Raw genomic sequence first — 25,329 nt, 5'->3', positions numbered from 1 at the left:
TAGGAGCAAGGAAGAGCACAACCAACACCTATGACAAGTATTAAAGACATTAATGGAGGAAAAATTATATGCAAAATTCTCAAAGTGCGAATTCTGGATCTGAGAAGTGGGTTTCCTCGATCACGTGGTTAGCAAGGAAGGGATACACATGGATCCTTCCAAGGTCAAGGCGATCGAGAACTGGTCAGCACCAAGGATGCCTACAAAATCAGTCAATTCTTAGGCCTCGCTGACCGAAGATTCATCGAAAACTTCTCCAAGATCGCCAAACCACTTACCACCCTTACCCAAAAGGGGTTAACCTTCGACTGGGGAGCGAAACAAGCGGCAACGTTTCAAACATTAAAGCAAGACCTGTGCAGTGCTCGAATTTTATCCCTACCAGAGGGAACCAAAGACTTTGTGGTCTTCTGCGACGCGTCAAACCAAGGTCTAGGGTGTGTGTTGATGCAAAGAGGAAAGGTCATTGCTTACGCCTCGAGACAACTAAAAACACACGAGGTTAATTATGCCACACACGACCTCGAACTGGGGGCAGTTGTATTCGCTCTAAATATCTGGAGGCACTAACTCTACAGGACGAAGTGTACTATCTTCACCGATCATAAAAGCCTTCAGCACATCCTCAATCAAAAGGAGCTCAACATGAGGCAAAATCGATGGGTAGAACTACTAAATGATTACGAATGCAAAATTCTTTATCACCCAGGCAAGGCAAATGTAGTAGCTGACGCCCTCAGCCGAAAGGAATACTCGGGTCGTCGAGTAAGGGCGTTAACCATGACAATCGATTCACACCTGTCTACACAAATTAAAGAGGCTCAGCTGGAAGCCCTGAAACCAGAAAACATGACAGGTGAAGCTTTAAGAGGGATGGATAAGAACCTAGAAATCAAGGGTGACGGAATACGCTATCTCATAAATCGCATATAGACACCCAAGTTTGGTGGATTCAGGGACTTCATCATGAACAAAGTACACAAAACTCGCTACTCCGTTCATCCCAGTTCAGACAAGATGTACATGGACCTCAAGAAACTCTATTGGTGGCCGAACATGAACGTCGGAATTGCTACCTTTGTGAGCAAGTGCCTGACCTGCGCCAATGTCAAGGCCGAATACTGTGACAAACCGAAAATTTTTGCTTAAAAGCCATTCAATTCAGTCAAAGTCAGACTCACTCCTGCTATCCTTTGGCACTGTTTAGAGTCTGTTTGAGTGTTCGGAGCCCAATACACTCAAGGAATGAGTGTTAGGAAGTATCTGCTAGAGCCACTGAACAACATACATGCCTTAACCATCACCACCAAGAGTTCACGGCCACAACACTTAGAGTTTACGGTTGTAAACTCCAAGTGGGCCGTAAACTCACCCCTATATATAAGATCCCCTAATTTCTTCCATTCTTTCTTTCCTTGGCCGATTTTCTTCAAATCCTCTCAAGTATCATCCAACTTTTTCATCCTAGATCTTCATATATGTAAGTGTTCTATCCTTGATTAGTTGATACACCTTCTTAACTAGCTTCATTCATTGATTTCATCCACGGAAATCATGTTTTCTTACATCTTCAAGAAACACCAAGAAAACCAAGAACACACACTAGTGTTCTTGGCCAAAATCACCCCTTTCAAGCCTCCATATCGTAAGTATCCCTTCATTATACTTCATATCTACTAGGAAGCCTTGAAATACACCATCTAAACATGCTTTCCCCATGAAGATCATGAGTTTACGGCCCAAGATCTCCCTTGGCCGTAAACTCCATATTGATGCATGTTTGGACTTTAAACTCTTGTAATAACCAAGCCTTAGACCTTGGAACCTCATTGGGTGTTGTAGGATCTCAAAACACACACATATGTATAATTGACCATGACTTTACGGCCGTAAACTCCCTTGGCCGTAAACCCATGGCCGTAAACTCCAAGTTAGTACCATTTATTTCCCTTTGATGAATCACATGTGATTCAACACTTCAAGCCAATGTTCCTTAGTCCCTTAGGTTGTTTCCCTTCATGATTAGTTGTATTATACACTAATTATATACATATATGTACCAATATATGTCATTAAGAATCATTTGTGTATCGGAACTTCATTCGTGGAACTTCTCATCCTTACTAGAATCAGTTGGATCACCAATCATAAGGTGAGTTCATACCCCTACATTTTATCACTTTTCACTGTTTTAAGGGGGGAATACAAGTCTAAACACAAGTAATTGTGTTTATAATAAATAAAACTCTTTAAATGTTGTAAATGACATCAATTCATCAAAATGATTTTAAATTTAAATAAACTCTTTTGAATATTGTAAAATGCTTTTAAACTCTTTTAAATATTGGAAAATGCCTTTAAATGGTTATAAACTCTTTTAATATTAGGCAATACTTTTAAATGTTTTATAAAATCTTTTAACTTATATTGTGTATAATTGATATCTATGTAGATATAGTTATATAAGTAGTGTTTAAAGGACTTAGGACTGACTACCAACTTTATTTCCTTTTCCTTGTTTGGATGTGGGCTCAGAGTAAGGTTGTTTGTCCGAATGCCGTTTAAATATTAATTGTATTTTATGTACATCTATGTAGTTATAAAAGTTCTAGAAGCCTGTTTAATACCTTGGGTAGCAATGGTATTCTTTCATGTTAAGTCAGTTCAGTTCAGTTCAGTCAATCAGTTACAGAGAACTTACTAGTAAACTATAGGGAGTATAGTTAGAGAGTCAATGCTCATTACTTGGTAGATCCATACTTATCACTTGGTAGTTCATTGAAGTCATAGCAATACATAGAGATCTAATACTTGTTAGTCTTATCTATTCAGAAAGTATGAACAATAATACGAACTAAATATAAAGAACTCAAAAAGGTACATCTTTCAATGTACCATACATATAAAAGGGGTACCTGGGCACGATATTGTACCTGTAGTTAACATGGGTATGTGAGCATAGTACCACGACACGAATCATAGGTGGGTATGCACACATAGTACCAACACCCAAACATAACAAGAACATAGGTAGTAGTTTCTGTGATTGCTTAGTATATACATATAAGTTATGTACAATGAGAAACTGATAGACGGTTGACTGTGTGAACTCTGTTTTGCTTTCCTTTTCCTTGTTTGGATGTGCGGGTACGACAAGATCGCACAATCAACTTTCCGCCCGTTTCTGATTATATATAATAAGTATGTACTAAGTGAATCACAGGATAGTCTTTTCAAAGAGTATTCAGAGTACTATTCAGAGGAACATAACAATCGCACTATAGTCTTTTCATAGTATATTTATTATACTATGAACTAAGATTGAACTTGCTATTTTAATAGCATAATATCCAACACAAGAATGGTTTTATGAGATATAAAAATAAGTATACTATTCCATAGTATATTTATTCATTCGTTAAGTCGTACATTTGGAGAGTTACAAGCTAACTTTTCCATAGCACAATACGCCAACCTTCAGTGTAACGGTTTTCGGAGATAAAACCACAATTCGATAATAGTTAGGGAATATGGGTTTTTTCTAGGTTCAATGGTAACATTTTCTAGGTATTCTAGTAACATGAACTAGGCATTCTAGTTCATTATAAAGGATTCGTAAGAAGGTTATTATTATGATTTCCTCGCTTATACATTCCCGAGTTATATATAACGAAGATCCGGTAGGCAATAGAATGTGAGATTTCTAACTTAGTTTCTTTTCCTTGTTTGGATGTGAAACTAGGGTAGAACCCCACAATTTATTATCCGCCCCATCTTGATTATATCATAACGTGTATAAGCTAAGTTTTCATGGATATTAACTCATATCTTAGTCAGAATCAGTATATCATAGATTACTTTTAATTATAACTATAATCCTTCAGTTTATACGAAAGGTTATATATAATGAAGACTAGATACATTGGAGATTATGTGAACCCAGTTTCACTTTCCTTTTCCTTGTTTGGATGTGGGGGTACGACTGAATCACACAACCGACTATCCGTCTTGTATTGATTATATGCAATTAGTATAAACTAAATGATTATAGAGGAATTTGTTTCAATATTACTTTACTTTAAGGAAACATATGGTTTTCTTGTCAATCTTTCAGACTTGTTCAATTGTCAAAGAAGTTTTTTACTTTAAACTAAATCTTATGCACTCACCAGCTTTATAGTTGATACTCGCTTTCAAAATACTTGTATTCTCAGGAATATATTAAGACAGGTAGCCACCCGGAGTTCGTGAAGACGGAGCAGTAGTTTCCCGTATTATCTTTTGATACTATTATACTATAACAACATGTAATGTTTTGAACTCGATGTAAACACTTTTACGTTTATACTAAAAAATGTTTTTGCTTTGATTACTATTATTCAATTGTTGTGATACTACATATGACGTCCTCCACCCCCCTAACATTTCCGCCGTTCCGGTTTTGGGGTGTGACAGATTGGTATCAGAGCATTATTTGTAGTGAACTAAGTATATCAACCTATAAAAGGTATACAACTATAAATACAATGGGGCCAAAGTGCTCTGTCTAAAAGTATACTTATAAATATATCAATATTATCCAGGAGTATACATGCTCACATATATACATTCTAGAACAAGTATCACAAGTAGAACAGAACAAAAGTATTTAATTGTTGGACACAACAATCAAACTTGGGCAGTTATGTAATCATATCTGGGATGAATATATCAACTATATTTATTTGAGATATGGTGAATGTGTGTTCAGGAATGATAGTGGTGTTGCGACAAACCTAGAACTTACCAATTTCTAGGTCCAAAGAATTCTTTAGAACAAAACATAAAGTAAAATACTATATGAGTATTTTAAGATACTATCCAATAACAACACTAAAAGAATACAATAACAAGAAACTTAAGAATCAAACCCAAAACATAGATACTATATGAGTATCTTAAATAACTATAAATAATTATGTGAGAATTAAAAGACCCTTACTGATCGGCCTATAATTACAAAGTGTATACATCATAGAGTTATATATAATAAAGATCTCATAGACTTAGAATGTGTGGTTTCGCTTCACTTCCTTTTCCTTGTTTGGATGTGGATTTAGAGTAGTATCACATATTCGAATGTCTATTAGATCCGAGTTATATATAATTTGTATACCCTATGTGATTATAGAAAGATTCAATAAGGATCTCAAGTTAAAAATTTAGTACTAGAAATAGATTAAGTATTCTCATAGATTCTTTAGACATTCCCATTCTCGCACCGACAACTTAGCTAGAGACACCACCTCACTAGGACAGTCAACGGAGGAGTCAAGGAGGAACAAGGAGGAAACCACTCGCGAGTCATGTGAGGTGGCAGAAAACCTTACATGTCGCCCTAATAGCTAATAGACCAATACAACCTAGTGAGTTAGTGAATACACTACTCACACTATGTGGTAGGCTTTATAATCACAATTTGTAGGTTTCAGTAACTCAGTTCATAGGATTTCAAATTTGTGGCAGAATTATGCCACCGCGGAAAAATCCTCGACCTTCCCACAACATACCACCCCTCCGCCATCATCTCCATCACCACCTCCACAGTTTGACCCCACCATCTTCCAAGCTGCCGTAACAGCAGTGGTGGCAGCTGCAATGTCACAAATTGGTACAAACGGCACTGGCGGGTCGGGAAATGGTGCTACTACCTCCAATCAGGGGGACAGTCAGAGGCGTTCAAAAGAATGTTCTTACAAGGATTTTACAAATGGCAAACCCAAATCCTTTAATGGAACCGGGGGTGTCATTGTCCGAATGCAATGGTTCGAGAAGACCGAATCAGTCTTCGAAATTTGTTCATGTCCTAAAGCTAGAAAGGTCAAATTTGCAGCTTGCACTTTCACTGACCGAGCCCTTACCTGATGGAACGGTCATGTAAAGTCCTTGACTCTTCTGGTGGCGAATGCAATGAGCTGGGAGGACTTAAAGGCCCTTATGCTCACCGAATATTGCTGAAGGGGCGAAGTCCAGAAATTGGAATAGGAACTCTAGGGCCTCAAGATGCTCAGCTCTAACATCGCATCTTACACGGCCAGGTTCAGCGATTTGGCCATGCTATGTCCCGGTTTGGTCACCCCGGAGAGTAAGAAGGTGGAGAAATACATCTGGGGACTAACTCCCCATATTCAAAGCAGCGTGTTGGCCTCAAGACCAACTACATTTGACAGTGCCAAACAGATATCACAACGACTCATCGACCATAGGGCCAGCCATAGCACTATGGCAGCCACCCCCGATCAAGCAAAAGGGGGAAACAACAAAAGAAAGTTCTAGAACAACAAGAAAAGCCATCCGACCCAGGATTTGACCAAGAAGCAACAAATAGTGTCGGTGCACGCTGCCACTACCCCCTCCCCCCGCTCCAGCACCCCTGAGGCAATATGCTGGGACCCTCCCCAAACGTAACAAGTTCAGCTTTCACCACACCGACCCTTGTCAGAAGATGCATTGCCGCAACTGCAACAAGAAAGGGCATACCGCCTGATTCTGCAAGCCGCCAACCCAACAAGTCGCCACTGCCTCCAACGCTGGAGCAAGGCGAGCCTGCTACGACTGTGGAGAGACCGGGCACTACAAAAGGGACTGCCCAAAAGCTAAAAATGCAAATGTCGGCAGTGTCTGAAGGGTCTTGGCCTTAGGGCAAGGGGAATCAATGGAAGATCCCACGGTGGTAACCAGTATGTTTCTCCTCGATAACTCATATGCATGCATGTTATTTGATAGTGGAGCGGAGAGGAGTTTCGTTAGCCACAAATTCAAACAATCACTAAAACAAAATCCCCAACCACTAAAAGATACGTACGTCATAGAAATGGAAAATGGAAAGATAAAAAGCACTGACGATATATACATATGCTGTACCCTCACTCTAAATAACCATCCATTCAAAATCGATCTAATGTCGGTCTCAATAAAAAGCTTCGACATCATCATTGGCATGGATTGGCTAAGCTCTAATCGTGCCGACATTTTGTGTTGCGAAAGGGCCGTTCGCCTTAATCTGCCAAATGGCAAGACTCTCGTAGTCTATGGCGACAAACCTAGTACAAACCTACAAATCATCTCTTGTGTCAAAGCCCAAAAGTATCTCCGCAAGGAATACCACGCCTTCTTAGCCCATGTAGTGAATGAGAAGCAGGAGGTGAAAGACATCAAGGACATCCCGGAGGTCTGTAATTTCCCCATGTATTCCCAAAAGATCTTCCCAGAGTTCCACCCGCACGACAAGTTGAATTCCGAATCGACCTAATTCCCAGAGCTACCCCCATAGCCAAAGCGCCATACCGCCTAGCGCCAGCCGAGATGCAAGAACTATCCAACCAACTAAACGAACTGCTAAGCAAAGGATTCATCAGACCAAGCTTCTCGCCTTGGGGAGCACCAGTTCTGTTCGTGAAAAAAAAGGATGGATCGTTCCGCATGTGCATCGACTATCGCGAGCTAAATAAGCTTACTATCAAAAACCGATACCCTCTACCCCAGATTGATGACCTTTTCGACCAACTCCAAGGAGCAACTTAGTTCTCAAAAATTGATCTGAGGTCGGGATACCATCAAATACGGGTCCAGGAGAAGGATGTTCCTAAAACGACATTCAGAACCCGGTACGGTCACTAGGAGTTTGTAGTGATGCCCTTCGGATTAAAAAACGTGCATACGGTGCTCATGGAACTGATGAACCAGGTATGTCGGCCCTACTTAGATAAGTTTGTGATTGTCTTCATAGACAACATACCGGTCTATTCTAGGAGCAAGGAAGAGCACAACCAACACCTATGACAAGTATTAAAGACATTAATGGAGGAAAAATTATATGCAAAATTCTCAAAGTGCGAATTCTGGATCTGAGAAGTGGGTTTCCTCGGTCACGTGGTTAGCAAGGAAGGGATACACATGGATCCTTCCAAGGTCAAGGCGATCGAGAACTGGTCAGCACCAAGGATGCCTACAAAATCAGTCAATTCTTAGGCCTCGCTGACCGAAGATTCATCGAAAACTTCTCCAAGATCGCCAAACCACTTACCACCCTTACCCAAAAGGGGTTAACCTTCGACTGGGGAGCGAAACAAGCGGCAACGTTTCAAACATTAAAGCAAGACCTGTGCAGTGCTCGAATTTTATCCCTACCAGAGGGAACCAAAGACTTTGTGGTCTTCTGCGACGCGTCAAACCAAGGTCTAGGGTGTGTGTTGATGCAAAGAGGAAAGGTCATTGCTTACGCCTCGAGACAACTAAAAACACACGAGGTTAATTATGCCACACACGACCTCGAACTGGGGGCAGTTGTATTCGCTCTAAATATCTGGAGGCACTAACTCTACAGGACGAAGTGTACTATCTTCACCGATCATAAAAGCCTTCAGCACATCCTCAATCAAAAGGAGCTCAACATGAGGCAAAATCGATGGGTAGAACTACTAAATGATTACGAATGCAAAATTCTTTATCACCCAGGCAAGGCAAATGTAGTAGCTGACGCCCTCAGCCGAAAGGAATACTCGGGTCGTCGAGTAAGGGCGTTAACCATGACAATCGATTCACACCTGTCTACACAAATTAAAGAGGCTCAGCTGGAAGCCCTGAAACCAGAAAACATGACAGGTGAAGCTTTAAGAGGGATGGATAAGAACCTAGAAATCAAGGGTGACGGAATACGCTATCTCATAAATCGCATATAGACACCCAAGTTTGGTGGATTCAGGGACTTCATCATGAACAAAGTACACAAAACTCGCTACTCCGTTCATCCCAGTTCAGACAAGATGTACATGGACCTCAAGAAACTCTATTGGTGGCCGAACATGAACGTCGGAATTGCTACCTTTGTGAGCAAGTGCCTGACCTGCGCCAACGTCAAGGCCGAATACTGTGACAAACCGAAAATTTTTGCTTAAAAGCCATCCAATTCAGTCAAAGTCAGACTCACTCCTGCTATCCTTTGGCACTGTTTAGAGTCTGTTTGAGTGTTCGGAGCCCAATACACTCAAGGAATGAGTGTTAGGAAGTACCTGCTAGAGCCACTGAACAACATACATGTCTTAACCATCACCACCAAGAGTTCACGGCCACAACACTTAGAGTTTACGGTTGTAAACTCCAAGTGGGCCGTAAACTCACCCCTATATATAAGATCCCCTAATTTCTTCCATTCTTTCTTTCCTTGGCCGATTTTCTTCAAATCCTCTCAAGTATCATCCAACTTTTTCATCCTAGATCTTCATATATGTAAGTGTTCTATCCTTGATTAGTTGATACACCTTCTTAACTAGCTTCATTCATTGATTTCATCCACGGAAATCATGTTTTCTTACATCTTCAAGAAACACCAAGAAAACCAAGAACACACACTAGTGTTCTTGGCCAAAATCACCCCTTTCAAGCCTCCATATCGTAAGTATCCCTTCATTATACTTCATATCTACTAGGAAGCCTTGAAATACACCATCTAAATATGCGGATAACCGACGAAATCCTTTAGAATTCCGGGTTGGAGATCAAGTGTTGTTAAAAGTCTCGCCCTTGAAAGGCTTGATATGTTTCGGTAAACAAGGAAAGTTGACTCTGAGATATATCGGGCCATTAGAGATCCTCGCTAGGATTGGCCCAGTAGCATACAAGCTTCGACTATCATAAGAGCTCAAAAATGTACATCCTACCTTCCATGTGTCCAACTTAAAGAAGTGCTTTTCTGACGAGACTCTTGTTATCCCTCTTGACGAGATTGAAATCAACGAGAGTCTCCACTTCGTGGGAGAACCGGTAGAAATCATGGACCGGGAGATCAAAAGAACAAAACAAAGTCGCATTCCCATTGTGAAGGTCCGATGGAACGCTAAGCGAGGACCCAAGTTCACTTGGGAACGCGAAGACCGGATGAAACAAAAATACCCGCATCTTTTCCCCAACTCTTAATTCCCCAGTCAAAACGCAAATTTCAGGACGAAATTCCTTCTAACGGGGGATGATGTGACAACCATCAATTCCTGGTTAAGTCAAAGTCAAATAAAGTAAACAAGTCAAACCGATCCACTCAACTAGCTCTTATATGTTAGGGCTTACTCTAAAAATACTAGTGAACAATTCTCTATGTTACTACAAAGTATCATTTAGAGGTTTCATATGTTCAGAAAATCTAAACCCTAAACAGGGTAAGTGTTGTAACGACTCGATAAAACACTATTACACACCCTTCAGGGATGTATAACATTCATAATGAGGCTTAACGGGGCTTACAAGCCTTGCATTAATAGGCTAAACACTAACAAAGGTCACAAACAAAGTCTCTCTCAATATCTCCCACTCTCTCTTTCTCTCTCTCTCTCTCTCTCTCTCTCTCCCAAATCTCTCTCAAAATCACTTTTCACTTTTTATAATCACTCGGGGCATCCTGATCCTTAACTTAGTTAAAAACCACTCGAAACGGGATGATTATTTGAAAAATAACAATGTAGGGTCGAAGCCACTTTTAGGACCGAAGTACCTTCAGGATCGAAGCCCTAGAGTCGAACCCTCCCTAAGGTCAAAACATCCTTTCGCTTCATGCCACTTCGGACCGAACCTTCTCTCGGTTCATCTCGCCTTCGGTCCTCGGCTCACCTCATTCTCGCTTCCCACTCGACGAACTTCTCATGCGAGCTTTCTCGGACCGAACCCATCTTCGGGTCTCAACCTTCTTGGACCGAACCTTCGATTCTGACCCTCAGAACTTCGTAGGTTCGCCTCTTCATCCCGGTTTTTGACCACTTTCGCGTTTTAAGCCCATTTTTGATGATTTTGACGGGGGATTTTCACCCAAACTCATATTTTAACATATTAAACCCTATAAATTCATATTTTAATCATATTTTGGGGAAATCTTTACTATAGATAATATCTTTTGTACAAGATATTATCTAAGAGTGGTTGACCTTTCCAATAAAGCTATGACAACATCAAGTCACTATTCATGCTTTATGTCACTATTCACATAGTACCTAGTCAAGTCAAGATCTTTTCCCCTAAAACACTCCATCAGATTTCTTACACTAAATCCATACAAAATCTATATCCTTCACACTCCCCAAAAGTTTCATTAATCACATTCAAAGATAAAAAAAATTCTCTCTCTCTCTCTCTTTCCTTCTCGGTTATTTCTCCCTGGAAACAAGAACTCCAGGAAGTCACGAAATCTTCCTCCACATTTGGTAAGCTTTTCATTTCCACTCTCAAATATTATACACTCCTTCACTCAAATCATGGATTCCTTATACAAATATCGTCATATTTGTTCTTAGGATCTTCAAATCCTCAAGCATTCTCCAAGTTTTCTTGACTTGGAAACCTCCTTCCTTCAACCATCCATCTCAGGGAATCACTCAAGGTGAGTTCATACCCCCAACTTTTCACGTTTTCTTCTAATTTTAGGGGGGAGAATACAAGTTACAACACCAAAACATGCTTAAACTCAAATGACAGCTTTCAACAAAAAAGTTATGGCTCAATCGCGAACTATTTTAACCATATTGAACTCCATAACTTTCAAAATTGTTCAATATGAAAATAATTCAGGGTTTTACCTTTCAAATTACTACTTGCACATGTTCATATGATTTTTCTACAATTTATGGTTATTTTTACAAAACTGTCTATTACTGTAGCAAAGATTTCGGACCAGTCAGTGAAAATGGTCATTTTGACACTAGTTAGGAATTATTAAAAATGATAATAAAAATTGTGAGTACACTAGACACATTTTCTGAACTTCCAGAGTTTACGGATTTAAATTTCGACTCACGATGATTTTTCTGTGATTTTTACAAAAACAGTGACAGAAAAGTAAAAATTAGATACAAACAATTTACAAGTTATTAACACTTTGTAATGTGTTGAGAAAAATGTTTATCCATGATGAATATATTATTTACTTGTGTTTTCTATTAAGTTACACTTGAATAACATAAATATTCATTCATTATAAGGGTTTTCATTCATTACAAACATACAAGATGAACTATGACAAGTATAGTTTATGCTTTGTTACATTACTAATCACTACAAACGATTCAGTTTTCACTACAAAAGAGTTGTTCCGCCACTATAACATACATGATAAACTATAATAGGTATAGTTTATGTTACATCAACTCTACCAACTTACTAAGGAAGGTTATATTCTTACTACAAAAAGGTTTATCAATTACACTATACGTAAACTCGTTAAGTCCAGTTGTGAGGCATTACTTCATTGTACTCCTAGAGTATTGGTTAAAAATCCTTTAGTTATAGAAGTCTCTTGTAAGGAGAGCGTGATACTTGTATATAGATCTATATTGGGATTGAAAACTCACACCTTAGAGCTAGACCGCCAGGTTTGGGGTGACAAATGTCATAACATTCCGACGCCTGAAGAACGTCGTCACAGGTTACTATGTCAATCAGTATGGTTATAATTAGGGGTGAGCATTTGGACCGAACCGGACCGGACCGGACCGACTCTTGGACCAGACCGGTTTTGGAGAATATCGTGGATCGTGGACCGGACCGGATGAGTTGTGTCCGTGTCCGTGTCCGGGTCCAAGTCCGGGTTTTCCGGTTCTTGGACCCGTTTGAACCGGTACAACTTTAATTGCATAGATTACAAGTCGTTAAAATAAGTTTTTGGGTTTGATAGAACTCGTTAAAACGAATATGTTATTGGGTTTGATACGATACAACTTGTAAAAATGATTACGTTTCCGTTTCATGCATAACTAATCTACATTGATGTTATAATATTATAACTTACCAAATTAATTTTCCAAATAAAAGCAAATAACATACAAAATCAAGTTCACCAAGATCCCTTTCATATGATTTATCTGTCAAAAATATATAAAATTCAGAATTATAGTCTAAAATAATAGTTAAAAAGTTGAAATATTTCAGCTTTGATAGCTCTACTTTGAAGGATTGTAACTCAGTGAATATAATACCAAAATAAACAAAATTATAGTCTAAATTCATCTACAAACTGTAAACTAAATGTTAGAAAAAACCGGAGGTCAATCCGACTTAAAACGAATGAGTTATGGGTGTTTAAAAAACGTCACAGATTACAAAATCTTGTTGAAAAGCTGAATTTTTTTAGCTTTGATAGCTCTACTTTGAAGGATTGTAACTCAGTGAATATAATACCAAAATAAACAAAATTATAGTCTAAATTCATCTACAAACTATCAACTAAATGTTGGAAAAAACCACAGGTCAATCCGACTTAAAACGAATGAGTTATGGGTGTTTAAAAAACGTCACAGATTACAAAATCTTGTTGAAAAGCTGAATTTTTTCAGCTTTGATAGCTCTACTTTGAAGGATTGTAACTCAGTGACTATAATACCAAAATAAACAAAATTATAGTCTAAATTCATCTACAAACTGTAAATTAAATGTTGGAAAAAACCGCAGGTCAAATCCGACTTAAAACGAATGAGTTATGAGTGTTTAAAAAACATCACAGAAATCTTAAACATGTCCGTTTCTAAGCCCGGTAAAAACCGGATCGGACCGGATAGAAATCTTAGAACTGAGAACCGGCCTGGGGGTCCAAAAAAACGGTCCGGTCCACCGATCCAAATGCTCACCCCTAGTTATAATAACTCACATAGGGAAATAACGACAACCATAGTTTACGGGGATCTCTACGTTCAAAATGGGTTTTATAACTTATATTATAAGGTAAATAATGGATTTTTCTTGTGCAAACATTACATTTACAAAGAAAGTTTTTTTCAACTCTTCATACAAAAGTTTATGAACTCACCAACTTAATTGTTAACACTCTTTCAAAATCTACTTGTATTCTCAGGTAACCAATAGAAATAGGTGACTACCAGCTTTTGAGGATGGAATGCTTCGGTGTAACTCAAAACATTTTGTCATTATATTGTAATCGATTTTGAAACATGTACTCCTATAAAACCATGTAACTTTCTTGATTATATTTATAATGGTTGTATTTACTTTGAGCACTATTATACTCATTGTTGTGATACTATACATGAAGTCCTCCACCCCCGAACGTTTCCGCCATCCTTGGTTTGGGGGTGTGACAAAGAATGCCTTGGAAACCCTCCAAGGTCTTACATCGGGTACCATAGGAACCCCCTCATGGTCTTAGCCCACTGCCATGGGAACCCCTATATGGTCTTAGCCTGGAATGCCATAGGACCCCCACATGGTCTTATGTCCAACTGCCTCGGGAACCCCTCGGGGTCTTCCATGCAAGTATCACAAAGATAACTAGCATATCAAATACCACACGATCAACTAGCATACCACATATATAACTACTTGACATGGGAACCCCCACATGGTCTTCATATAAATACATAATGTATCAATATCACATCTGCAATAATCATCACAACTAGATAAATGGGCCGACCTTGGTGCCTTAGACCCATGGTATGGTGAGGAGACTCACCTCGCATTGCTGAAGTCCCGCGGATAAAACTCCAGGTGCTGGTTGATAGATTTCTGAACTGTTAGCATCAAAACAACACCCAATTAATAATTGGGTTCCAATACATAACCATAAGTCCATGCTTGGGGTAAAAATACTATTTTACCCTTAACTTAACTTGGTCCAAAACCAAGGTCCAAACACACTCTCTGAAGGCCTAAAAACCAATCAATGAACCAAGGACCAACATATGGCCCAATTTTCCAAATTGGGCCCAAAACTCTACATGGACTTATCTTATAGCCCAACCATTTATCCTAGTCTAAACATTTGGCATTCCGATGGTCCAATATCTCATAATCATCAAGGCTTAATTATGGTCCACCTATGGCCAAATTTTCCAAATTGGGCCCAAGCCTTTCCAATGGGCCTTATCCTAAAGCCCAATAATTTCCTTAGCCCATAAACATGTTTTCATTTGGCCCACAAAGGCCCACAACAATGTAGTCCAAGAAATGGCCCAACAAGAACCCAAACCCAATTAGGGTTTTTCACATAAAATGACGATTAGGGTTAAGTGTTCCTACTTAACCCATTAAGGACTTAATCCATTAAGTACATCTCTCCGCTAAACCAAACATACAAAAAGGTTGGGCATAATTTTAAATTCCAAATCCAACAGTCCAAGCGCGAGTCCCGACAAATCCAAAATACACATTTCCAAAATTAGGGTTTTCTAAACCCTAATTAGGGTTTCCAACCAAATCACAAAACCAATTAATCCAATAGTTAAGTTTTTACATTAATTAAAGTCTAATCAAGTCGGGTACCACCCACTACCACCTCGGGCAGTGGTGGTTGGCGGTGGTTCACGACACCAGCCACCACCTCATGGTGGTAGTGGTTATGATCTTGGGCCAAAGCAACACCAAAAGCATTCCAAACATCAATTCAAACGCACCTGAAAGCCCACAAACACCCGAGATGGTGGCTAGCAGTGGCGGAACGGCGGCAGAAAATGGCGGCCACCACCTCATGGTGGTGGTGACGTGTTTCCTTCCGTTTCCTGGCCAAGAGAGATCCATACAACATTAAACCCATGAAATATGTTCATATACACACTAAATCACGCACACAACCACCTCCTCATGGTGGCTGGTGGCAGCAGAAGAAACAACTTGGGCGGTGCCCACCATGGTTGGCTGCCATAGTGGCCTTCTCTCTAAAAGCCTCTCAAAAAGTCGTAGCTATTTGGCTCTTCTTCATCTCTTCTTTTGAATTTTGTTTTGTGAAGAATTTGGTGCTTTTGTGGCTTCCCTTTTAGTTTTTATTTTATTAAGCACTTAAAGGCTTAAAGAAAAAACCATACAAGAAGAAAACTAGCATTTTCTGTACTTTATTTTTGTTGGTGGATTACTTGTAGAGAAGATCACGCTTCTTGTTATTGCCATTACTTCAACACCCCAAATCCAAGAGGGTACAAAGGCTTCAAAATTTGTTATTCTCAAACACCCTATGGTTGTTTTAATATCATTATAACCTCTTTAAAAGGATCCTTGATGAGTTGGTTTTGTTATATACTCGAAATTTATAAGCAAATTTTAAAGCTTTTGTTGCCGTTTTTTTGAAAAAATATATATATTATGTATCAAAACCCATCAGACTTCCCTCTTCTCAGTTGCGTTTTTTGCTTGTGTCCGAATTTTTGTTGGTTGTTTTCCGATTTTTTGCTGTTCCTCTGACTCCACAGAAACACATAAATCGATTCAGGTACCTTCTTAATCACATCGATTTCACTTGTTTACAGTTGACAACACATCATTAAGTTAAAGATTTATGATGCAATTGCAACTTTCTAATTCATCAATTTTATAGGTTATTTGAATAAAGGATTTTATGATGAAATTATAACTTTTGAATTCACCAATTTTTAAAAATGTTGTTTAGTTGTTCATCTATAGTTTTCACAATTATGTTTATAGATTCGTTATAGAACTTGAGATTAATCTTGGCAAGATTTAAGGGAATTTTTGTAAAAGTACATATGGACATTGTAATTCCCAATATCATAGATTGCTTATTAGCATCATTACATGATGAGTTTGTAGTTTACTCTTTTGTTTCGGATTGTAGTTGATCCTATTATTCTACCAAAAACAAAGTCATAAAACCATTTGTTTTAAACATCAAAAACATGACTTGGTTTAATGGTAAGCTTGTGGAGAGAATGACAATGAGCAAGAAAGATGAGTTCCCTGACACATTTTCTTTATAACAGTATCATCTGTCGATCAATTTCCTGGAATCTATCAAAACTCATGTTAGGTAAATGGAGTTGAAATTCGAAGTGAAACTCTAGTGAAGGATCAAGATTTGTAGTGATTGCAAGAATTTAAGGTTTTGATGATCCAAATGACAAGAAGTTAGGGGTTAATTTGATACAAGTGTCCATTAATGGTTTTGTAATCAGTAAACTGCTTGTTGATCAACTTAAAAAGTTTTGACTTGCTAATTGGTGTATTGTTAATTTATTTTCTTATTTATGACATTTTCATGAGTAAGGGAATTTTAGGTACAAAAATATTATTATATATATATATATATATATATATATATATATATATATTTCAAATGTTAATCAAATTTGTGTTTAAAAATGTATGTTTTTATAACTCTTCAGCAATTTCATCCATTACTATATAGAGCAGCGAAGTAAAATAGTTATTTTTCATCAGTCAACACATTCAGTCAGATGTACAATCAAACAACATGGTTTTCTTCCTTAGTCGGGATTTCTTAAGACATATCTTTTTCGGTCATCAATTATTAAAAGGGACCTAAGTTTAAAAGTAAATAATTTTAAAAATATACTTACTAGGTAAATAAGTTGTTCAAAAACACCTATTTATTAAAAAACTCCCAAAACAATATATTGATTTCTTTAGATTTCATCGGCAAACCAAACACATATAACACATTTCATATACAAATAATAACACATATTTTATGTTCAAACAAAATCTAAATGATATTAATCTATTAAGCTCAACTAATAATTATGTTTTATTTTGTTTTATATATATGAAATAAATGCCTTTGTTGTTCATTTTGGTGCAAGTGGGTCCAAGTAATGTTTATACCATCTACGATCCGCTTAAGATACATCACACTCAAACATTGCTTTCCAATAAAATACTATTCACTGTATTCGATATTCACACCTCCATCTCTCTCATCAGGATACCTTGCTCTTCTCTTTGTCACCTCGAACTCCAAACCTCCACCCACCGTTCGCTAGGGTTTCTACTTTCACACACTCCCATTCTCTCTGTGTTTTTCCACCCTAACTTTTCAAAACTTCAATTTTCAACTCCTCTTTTCATCTCCCCAGATCTCTCATTCATCTAAGTTATCGTCTATTCTCGATCCACTTTTTACTTCTTTTGCAGATTTGAAGCTTACCGGTATCAGATTCTTGAGGTTTGTTCCGTTGTCCTTCATTGCAATCTCAGCGTTTTGTTTCTTGAACCATTAAATCTTGCGCATTTTTGCTTGATGATACATGAATTAATTTTGACTATTTATACTGATTTTGATGGTTATCAATTTTATAACCGATATGCGTTTAAACAAGTTTATTTCAATGTCTTACTACGCTATTCAATTTAAATTTCTTCATTTCTTCTATGGCTTTCTAGGAGTATTAGATCTCTTGATGTTCACAAATTACAACCACTATTTTTTCGCTGTGATTATAACATATAGTGCTAGAGGGTTAGTTTTGTAATTGTTGATGTTCTGCATTCTTCAATTCTGATGTAGAATAGTATCGTTTTTCTGTTTTCTTGCTATGCGTTACATCTTTTCACATTTTGATTGGTCGATATATGTGTCGGATGCTTTTCTGTTTCAGTGCTTATATCATAATCAGCTGTTACTTTCAGTAATTCAGTATATTTGAATATGAAAAAAGATAATTTGGCATATAAACTATATGCACCTCTGTTACTTATCAGGAAATTCTATATATTTTTGCTGCTTAATTTTATCTCCCATTGCAGGAATTGATGTATTTCTGAACTGACTTAAAGACTTCGATGATATGACTAAATCAGGGCTCTTCTTTGCATACTGTTTATAAAGAAATGGGGTCTGGTACTTGTGAGATTGTGGAGTTAGAGGATGATCCTAAATCAAGTAACTTTTCCAAGAAAAATTACCAAAAAACAGCAAACGATAAAGGGAAAAAGCCTCAAGTGTACACTAAATCAATAGAAGATGATATCAACAAGCTCTTTGAGGCCATTAATGTCAGAACATCATTTCATGGCTTCACTTTAGATGAAACAGGTGCCAATACACCAAGAAGAAACCCATCAAAGAAACCAATGAGAATGAGTACATCATCTTCTTCTTCTTCAGCATACCCAGAACCCGTATCCCTAAAACAGGCACTCCGTCGACAATGCATTTCTCAGGCGTCGGAAATGGCCGCCATGAAAAGATCATCAAAGCTGCCAGGCTCTCCCGCCCTCTCCGACGCCGGAAAACCATATATAACCACCATGTACAGGTCATCACTGCCGCCATCTCCCGCCTTCTCTGACACCAGAAAACCAGATATAACCACCATGAAGAGGACATCAAAGCCGCCGGAGCCTCCCGCCGCCGCCAGCAAGCCACCAAATGTCCACACCTCAGTTAAACCAAGTGAAGAAAGCACATCCAGTTCTTCAAGAAAAATGCTTCCAGAACAACAAGATTTTAAAATAAAGTCAAAACCCGATCTTCCACAGTCTTTTCTTCAATCAACCACGAAAAAGCCAACAAAAAAAGACGAAACTACCCTTCGGATAAACGAGATTTTACGCGAACCAGAATCTAAGCCAAGTAAGCCTATAAATAAAGCAACCCTTAAGCTAAGGCGAAAAGGGAAATTAAAGAAACTTATCATGAAAAAGAAGTCCCCTTCAGTTCCCGAAACAAGCCATTTAGTATGCCAAAAATGCCAATGTGCTTTAACACCAAACGAACCCAACGGGTCGAACCAAACCAGATGCGGTCCAACCGGGTCGAGTCTTTACAACCAGAATTCAAAACATGGAGATAAATCAGAGTTCACCCAAAGTTCAAATAGCAGCATTGGTGAATACAGTAGTAGCACTAGCATTAGTGAAGAAAGCAATATGAGTAGGTGTAGTATCAACAACAAACCTCATATGTCAATGGATATGAAATGGCAGGCAATTCATCGTGTCATGAAACAAAACGGGTATTTGGGTTTAAGAAATTTTAGTCTTTTGAAAAAACTTGGATGTGGGGACATTGGAACGGTTTATTTAGCGGAATTAGTAGGGACAAATTGTCTTTTTGCTATTAAGGTTATGGATAATGAGTTTTTGGAAAGAAGGAAGAAGATGCCAAGGGCACATACGGAAAGAGAAATTTTGAGAATTTTGGATCATCCATTTTTACCTACTTTGTATGCGCATTTTGTATCCGAGAATTTATCGTGTTTGGTTATGGAGTATTGCCCGGGTGGCGATCTTCATGTTCTTAGACAGAAACAACCGGATCGTTATTATAATGAGCAAGCAGCAAGGTATGCTAAATACGATATTACCATATACTTTTTATAATACGAGGAATAAATAATTGTAAAAGTATGTTGCCATTTACTTTTTATATTTCGTCTTATATGCAGATTCTATGTTGCGGAAGTCCTTCTCGCGTTAGAATACCTACACATGCTTGGAATTGTATATCGCGATCTAAAACCAGAAAACATTTTAGTCCGAGAAGACGGACACATCATGCTAACCGATTTCGACCTCTCTCTTCGTTGCACCGTGAACCCGACTCTCCTCCAATCGGGTCCCACGGACCCACCACGAGTCTCGGGCCCATGTGCGGGGTCCAATTGCATCGACCCGTTTTGCCTCAAACCCACATGCCAAGTCTCATGTTTCACCTCTCACCGGGCCCACAAACCGAAACCGGACCTTAAAGCACATTACCCGCAACTTGTGGCGGAGCCGACGGAGGCCCGGTCAAATTCGTTTGTCGGGACCCACGAGTATTTGGCTCCGGAGATTATAAAGGGAGATGGGCATGGAAGTGCGGTTGATTGGTGGACATTTGGGGTGTTTTTGTTTGAGCTTTTGTATGGGAGGACACCGTTTAAAGGTTTAGGGAATGATGAGACGTTAGCGAATGTGGTTTTGGAAACTTTAAGGTTTCCGGAAACGCCGATTGTTAGTTTTCAGGCGAGGGATTTGATTAAAGGGTTGTTGGAGAAGTCGCCGGAAAATCGATTGGGGTCGCAGAGAGGGGCGGCGGAGATTAGGCGGCACCCGTTTTTTGATGGGTTGAATTGGGCTTTGATACGGTGTGCGGTTCCGCCGGAGGTTCCGGAAGCTTGTGATGTTGGAGTGAGTAATAGCGTTGGTGGAGGGAACCTCCAATTTGAGCTGTTTTAGCCTTGTCTTGTGCCTGATACAGTATCAGATTTATACAATGTATGTATCAGACATATTGTGTCTTGATGCGTATTTGTATTAGACATAATGTATCTTCTTTGCTGTAGTTTCTACTACATAATGTAAATGTGGTTGAAGATGCAACAAAATGGTTTATAATTAATGACTTGTAAAGCATATAATTACTGCATATGCTATTCTTAGATAATTTTTTGCCAATTCCTTAGAAGGGTCTCTTCGTTATTCAAAGTTTAAACCAAGACAAAATGGCAAGAGAGAGAGAGAGAGAGAGAGAGAGAGAGAGAGAGAGAGAGAGAGAACAAATATAATGTGACTTTTTTTTTTTTTAATGCAAGTACACAACAATAACTGGCACATTGTTACTGTCTGTAGTACTGCAGATTCAATAAACCATTTTTTGAGACTTTTTAAAAGTTTTAGTTTTTATTTCTATAAAAGAAAATCAATTAAAGAAACAAAATTTCGTTTAAGAACACAAACTTGTAGGCTTTAATTTATAACAAAAGACTTGTAATATAAAAGTTATTTCAAGTAACTATTTGTTTTTAATGTTTATTTACACGTATATACTAATTTTGAAGGGGCAGGTGAACAGGACTTGCTTCTCATTGGTGGGGATTTTTTTTCTTTTCTTTTTTTTTTTTTTTTTTTTTTTTTGCTTTTTTGCTTTGCTTTCCTTTGGATCACTGTTAGCCACATTTTTTTTGTTGATATATGGAAGTGTCTACAAATACACGTGTTACAGAAGCCAATGGAAAAGAGATTAGTGTCCACCTCCACTTAATGTCCACCGACTCAATAAGCAATTAAGCATCCGTCCATATACCTCTCTCTTCTTTTGTATCTCTCTACGTCTACTACTCACCTTCCCCACCTTGGTTTGATCCTCCACCGGCTTCCGTCTGAAGCAACTCCAGATCACCCTCTCCACCCTTCTAATTTGTCGTCTGAAGGACACAAACGAGAGAACGAAGCAATTAGATATGTTCTGATTTCCCGATCGGTTTACCTAATCTCGGGTATATTCTTCGCATATGTCGACTCGATTTCTTTTTTCTAAATTTCTAGGGTTTGTCTGTTGCTTACCTGTTCAACATCATCACCGATTTTGTATTATAATTAAGATGCGGTTGGTTTCTTTCCTTACTTGATAAGCCCAAATAAAATCTAAATTGTCTGCTGCTTTCTCAGGTTGGATATACAGAGGTTTCACATTGAGATTGAAGTAAATCCTAGCAATCTTAGACGAGCAAGAAGGAATGATGGGGTCAAAGGCAGCTACAAGCGTTGAGGTATGTGATTTACTTTGAATCGGTGCTTGTACTTCTCTTTCCCTTTCACGCTTCTATCATCATCGACTTGCAAAGATCGATTATTAGAAATTCTGAAAAACGATGATCGATTATCAGAAATTCTGAAAAACGATGATCGATTGAAGGTCTTCCGGTGAAGCAATCTTGGCCATGGGAAAGAAGAAGATGCACATGAATTTTTAAGATAAAGTGACTTATACTTTTGCATTTATTATTTATGCCATTTAAATTGATGTAATATCTCTTAGTGAGTTGACTCAGTTGACTCAGTTATCAAGTGATGTTATTACAGGTATGCTATTGATACTTTGCAATCCGCCAGTCTTAAGGAAGCTGGAACAAAATCTTCCAACTCCTTAGAAGAAGAAACAACTCTAATCGGACTTACATTTGGTGGTTATCTGAGATCTAAGGTAACAATGTCTTTTATTAACTGCTTCAAATCATCTTTATCTAAAACACAAGAAGCTTCTAATTTCTTAAGCTACTGTGGCTTTTGAATTGTAGATAAAGTGCATGAAATGTGGTGGAAAATCATAGCGACATAAGCGGATGATGGATCTCACTGTTGAAATTGAAGGTGATATAGCAACTCTTGAAGAAGCTTACATGCACTGAAGTACTAGATGGTGAAAAAAAGTACAAATGCAGCAGGTTTGTTCAAAATCTCTCATCTAATCTTACCTTAAAATTATTTATTTATTTATTTATTAACTTTTTAACTTATAGGTGTAAATCCTATGAGAAAGCCAAAAAGGAATTGACATTGTTGGAAGCGCCAAATATGCTTACCATTGCATTAAAGCGATTTTAGTTTTTTTTTTTTTAATTTTTTTTTAATTTTTAATCAAAGATGCTACAATACATGAATAAATGAAAGTAAAAAGTAAAAGAACGCTATTTGTTGCAGTCTGGTAAAAAAAAATCCGCTGTGGTGTGAAGTTCATGTAACATGACCATTTTGCCCCTAAAATCACCTTTGGTAACACTTTTTGTCCCCTTTGTTAACTTTAATGACCGTTTTACCCTTATATTCCAACAAACAGTTTTAACAATATTTCCACTGATATGATTTATTGTTTTTTTTATTTGAAAGATGTTGGTTGGATGCTCTGTTGGGGGTATGGTAGACATGGATCTTGACAACATCAGAGTATTCCCTCATTTATTGAGTCTCTAGCTGTTAAGAAAGCTGTCCATATTGCTTCTGGAGGTTCTTCATCAGTTGTTGTAACTGGTAATATATGTCTCCTTTGAAACAAGTTTAGTTGTTGTTTTTTTTTTTACTTTTATCAACTCCTACAAGGATAAAATCGTCGTCCTTATTTAACTAATATTAACACCTTACAATATTTTTAAGTAGTAAAATTAGCTATTTACCTTTTTTTTTTTTAATAATCACCTATGATGATTTTAGTTTATTGAACTTTTGGAGTTTGAACTATACCAAGAGGCTAAATAACAACAGTCTAAGAGGACCAATTCCACAAGTGTTGACTAACTTGACACAACTCACATTAGCGTAATCTCTTTAATAAAAAACTTTAAACATTAATCTTTCGAGTCAAATGCCTTTTCATTTGGTTGAATTTACTAAAATAACCTTCCATTTACACGGACATATCCTTTAGCATTTGGAACAAGCCAGTGGTGTTTTTGTTTGCTACTTTTCAGGTATGGATTTGTTTTTTGGTGGAGGATACGACACAACCAACAAGTATTCTTTGATATAAACAGTTAGCATTAAAATATCCAATTACCTGTTATAATGGTATACTTGTATAATAGAGTTTACATTATATGTTGTGCTCACATAACTGTTCATTTAGGATTGTCACGCAGAAAGCTTCTCATGCATATAGATCTCTGACCGGATAAAGTGTTTTTTTTACATAAGATATTTTTCTGTTTCTTTTTCTAGACTGAACTAACCATTTCAAATGAGACTAAATGAGGGAACCGAAGGAAAATCACTTTTTCGAAGAGTAGATAAAGGTTTGGCTTAATTTCGTAGATGAGGTTAATGGATTTGATTTTCGCAAATGGTGGCAGCGCTTGCTGATAAAAAGTAATGTAACTACATTCCTTCATCTTTAATCTATTTAATTTATTCATAATGCTTTAATATTTATCCAATCTCTTTCACATTCGACTTAACATAAAATTCTAATGGCATTGGTATTAAACAAAATGACCAAGTGTGATGCGTTGTAAACTTTTTCATATGAACAATCATTTTTTTTTTGTAGGTGACAACTAAAATGAATTATTTGACCATGTGATAGCAATGCCATTGTAATTGCCCTTGAAGGAAAAATGATCAGATTTGGATTGTTGGTTGTAGCATTTAAAACTTATTTCCAGGTGGCACCTTCAAATGACAGTATTTTTTGTGTTTTGTACTCTTTATAGGTTGAACAATATACTATGATTGATTCATCATTAGGACCACCGTCTGAGGTAAGGAAAACTACCTTGGTTGTGATTAAAATTGTGATAATAGATTTTATTGTTAAAGAGTTTGAAAGAATTGTAATCTATCACATTTTTCTTTCAAAAGAAATAGAATGAAATCCAATTCAATCCCGCAAAGCGGGTTCTTCCCTAGTTTTATACATTTTAAAACTTATAATTATTTTTCTCAACTTCCGACTTTTAATTTAGTGTTTTGATATGTAGATTGTAGTTTGAGATTTGTCTTTATAACTAGATTATAGTCCGCGTTAAACGCGGGAAACGCATAAAAAACATATAATCGTTTAAAGATATTACATAATGATTACAAAAAAATATATGGTTGTTGGTATTATTGAAATGTATAGAAAATACATTGAAAACGATAAATATCTATAATCATTGAAGAACTTTTTTGTAGACAACATTTTTTGTTTTATTAGTTGAACGACATTCATCGTCTCATATAGTTATGATATTGTTATATAATTATAAGCATTTTAATTAGACGTTCATTCCATAATAAGATTACCTAATTTAAACATATATGGACAACCAATATACCGTTTTTTATACTACATTAAATATTGACAACTATATC

General features: G+C 37.5%; 1 protein-coding gene and 1 long non-coding RNA gene across 3 annotated transcripts; both read left to right on the top strand.

Annotated features, from left to right (window-relative positions):
* The first annotated feature begins 17,642 nt into the window (after nucleotides 1-17,642).
* Nucleotides 17,643-21,169, top strand: LOC145056679 (serine/threonine-protein kinase D6PKL1-like). Of its 2 annotated transcripts, none has more exons than XM_079004387.1 (3): nucleotides 17,643-17,941; nucleotides 18,577-20,063; nucleotides 20,166-21,169. In XM_079004387.1, exons 2-3 carry the CDS (start codon nucleotides 18,607-18,609, stop codon nucleotides 20,938-20,940), a joined length of 2,232 nt encoding a protein of 743 aa, XP_078860513.1. In that variant the 5' UTR covers nucleotides 17,643-17,941; nucleotides 18,577-18,606; the 3' UTR covers nucleotides 20,941-21,169. The 2 variants fall into 2 exon arrangements, with proteins under 2 accessions (XP_078860513.1, XP_078860512.1); XM_079004386.1 differs by having other exon boundaries at nucleotides 18,523-20,063.
* Nucleotides 21,170-21,684: 515 nt separating this feature from the next.
* Nucleotides 21,685-24,875, top strand: LOC145056680 (uncharacterized). Its single transcript, XR_013685880.1, has 8 exons — nucleotides 21,685-21,980; nucleotides 22,153-22,253; nucleotides 22,567-22,687; nucleotides 22,782-22,928; nucleotides 23,004-23,256; nucleotides 23,371-23,511; nucleotides 24,196-24,342; nucleotides 24,524-24,875. It is a non-coding gene; the product is annotated as an uncharacterized LOC145056680 (long non-coding RNA).
* Nucleotides 24,876-25,329: the final 454 nt, after the last annotated feature.

Source organism: Lactuca serriola, chromosome 6 (assembly GCF_051521515.1).
Source record: "Lactuca serriola cultivar US96UC23 chromosome 6, Lser_US96UC23_V15, whole genome shotgun sequence".
Lineage (NCBI taxonomy): Eukaryota > Viridiplantae > Streptophyta > Magnoliopsida > Asterales > Asteraceae > Lactuca > Lactuca serriola.
Note: the sequence above shows the minus strand (reverse complement) of the source record. Positions and strands in the feature narration are given on the sequence as shown.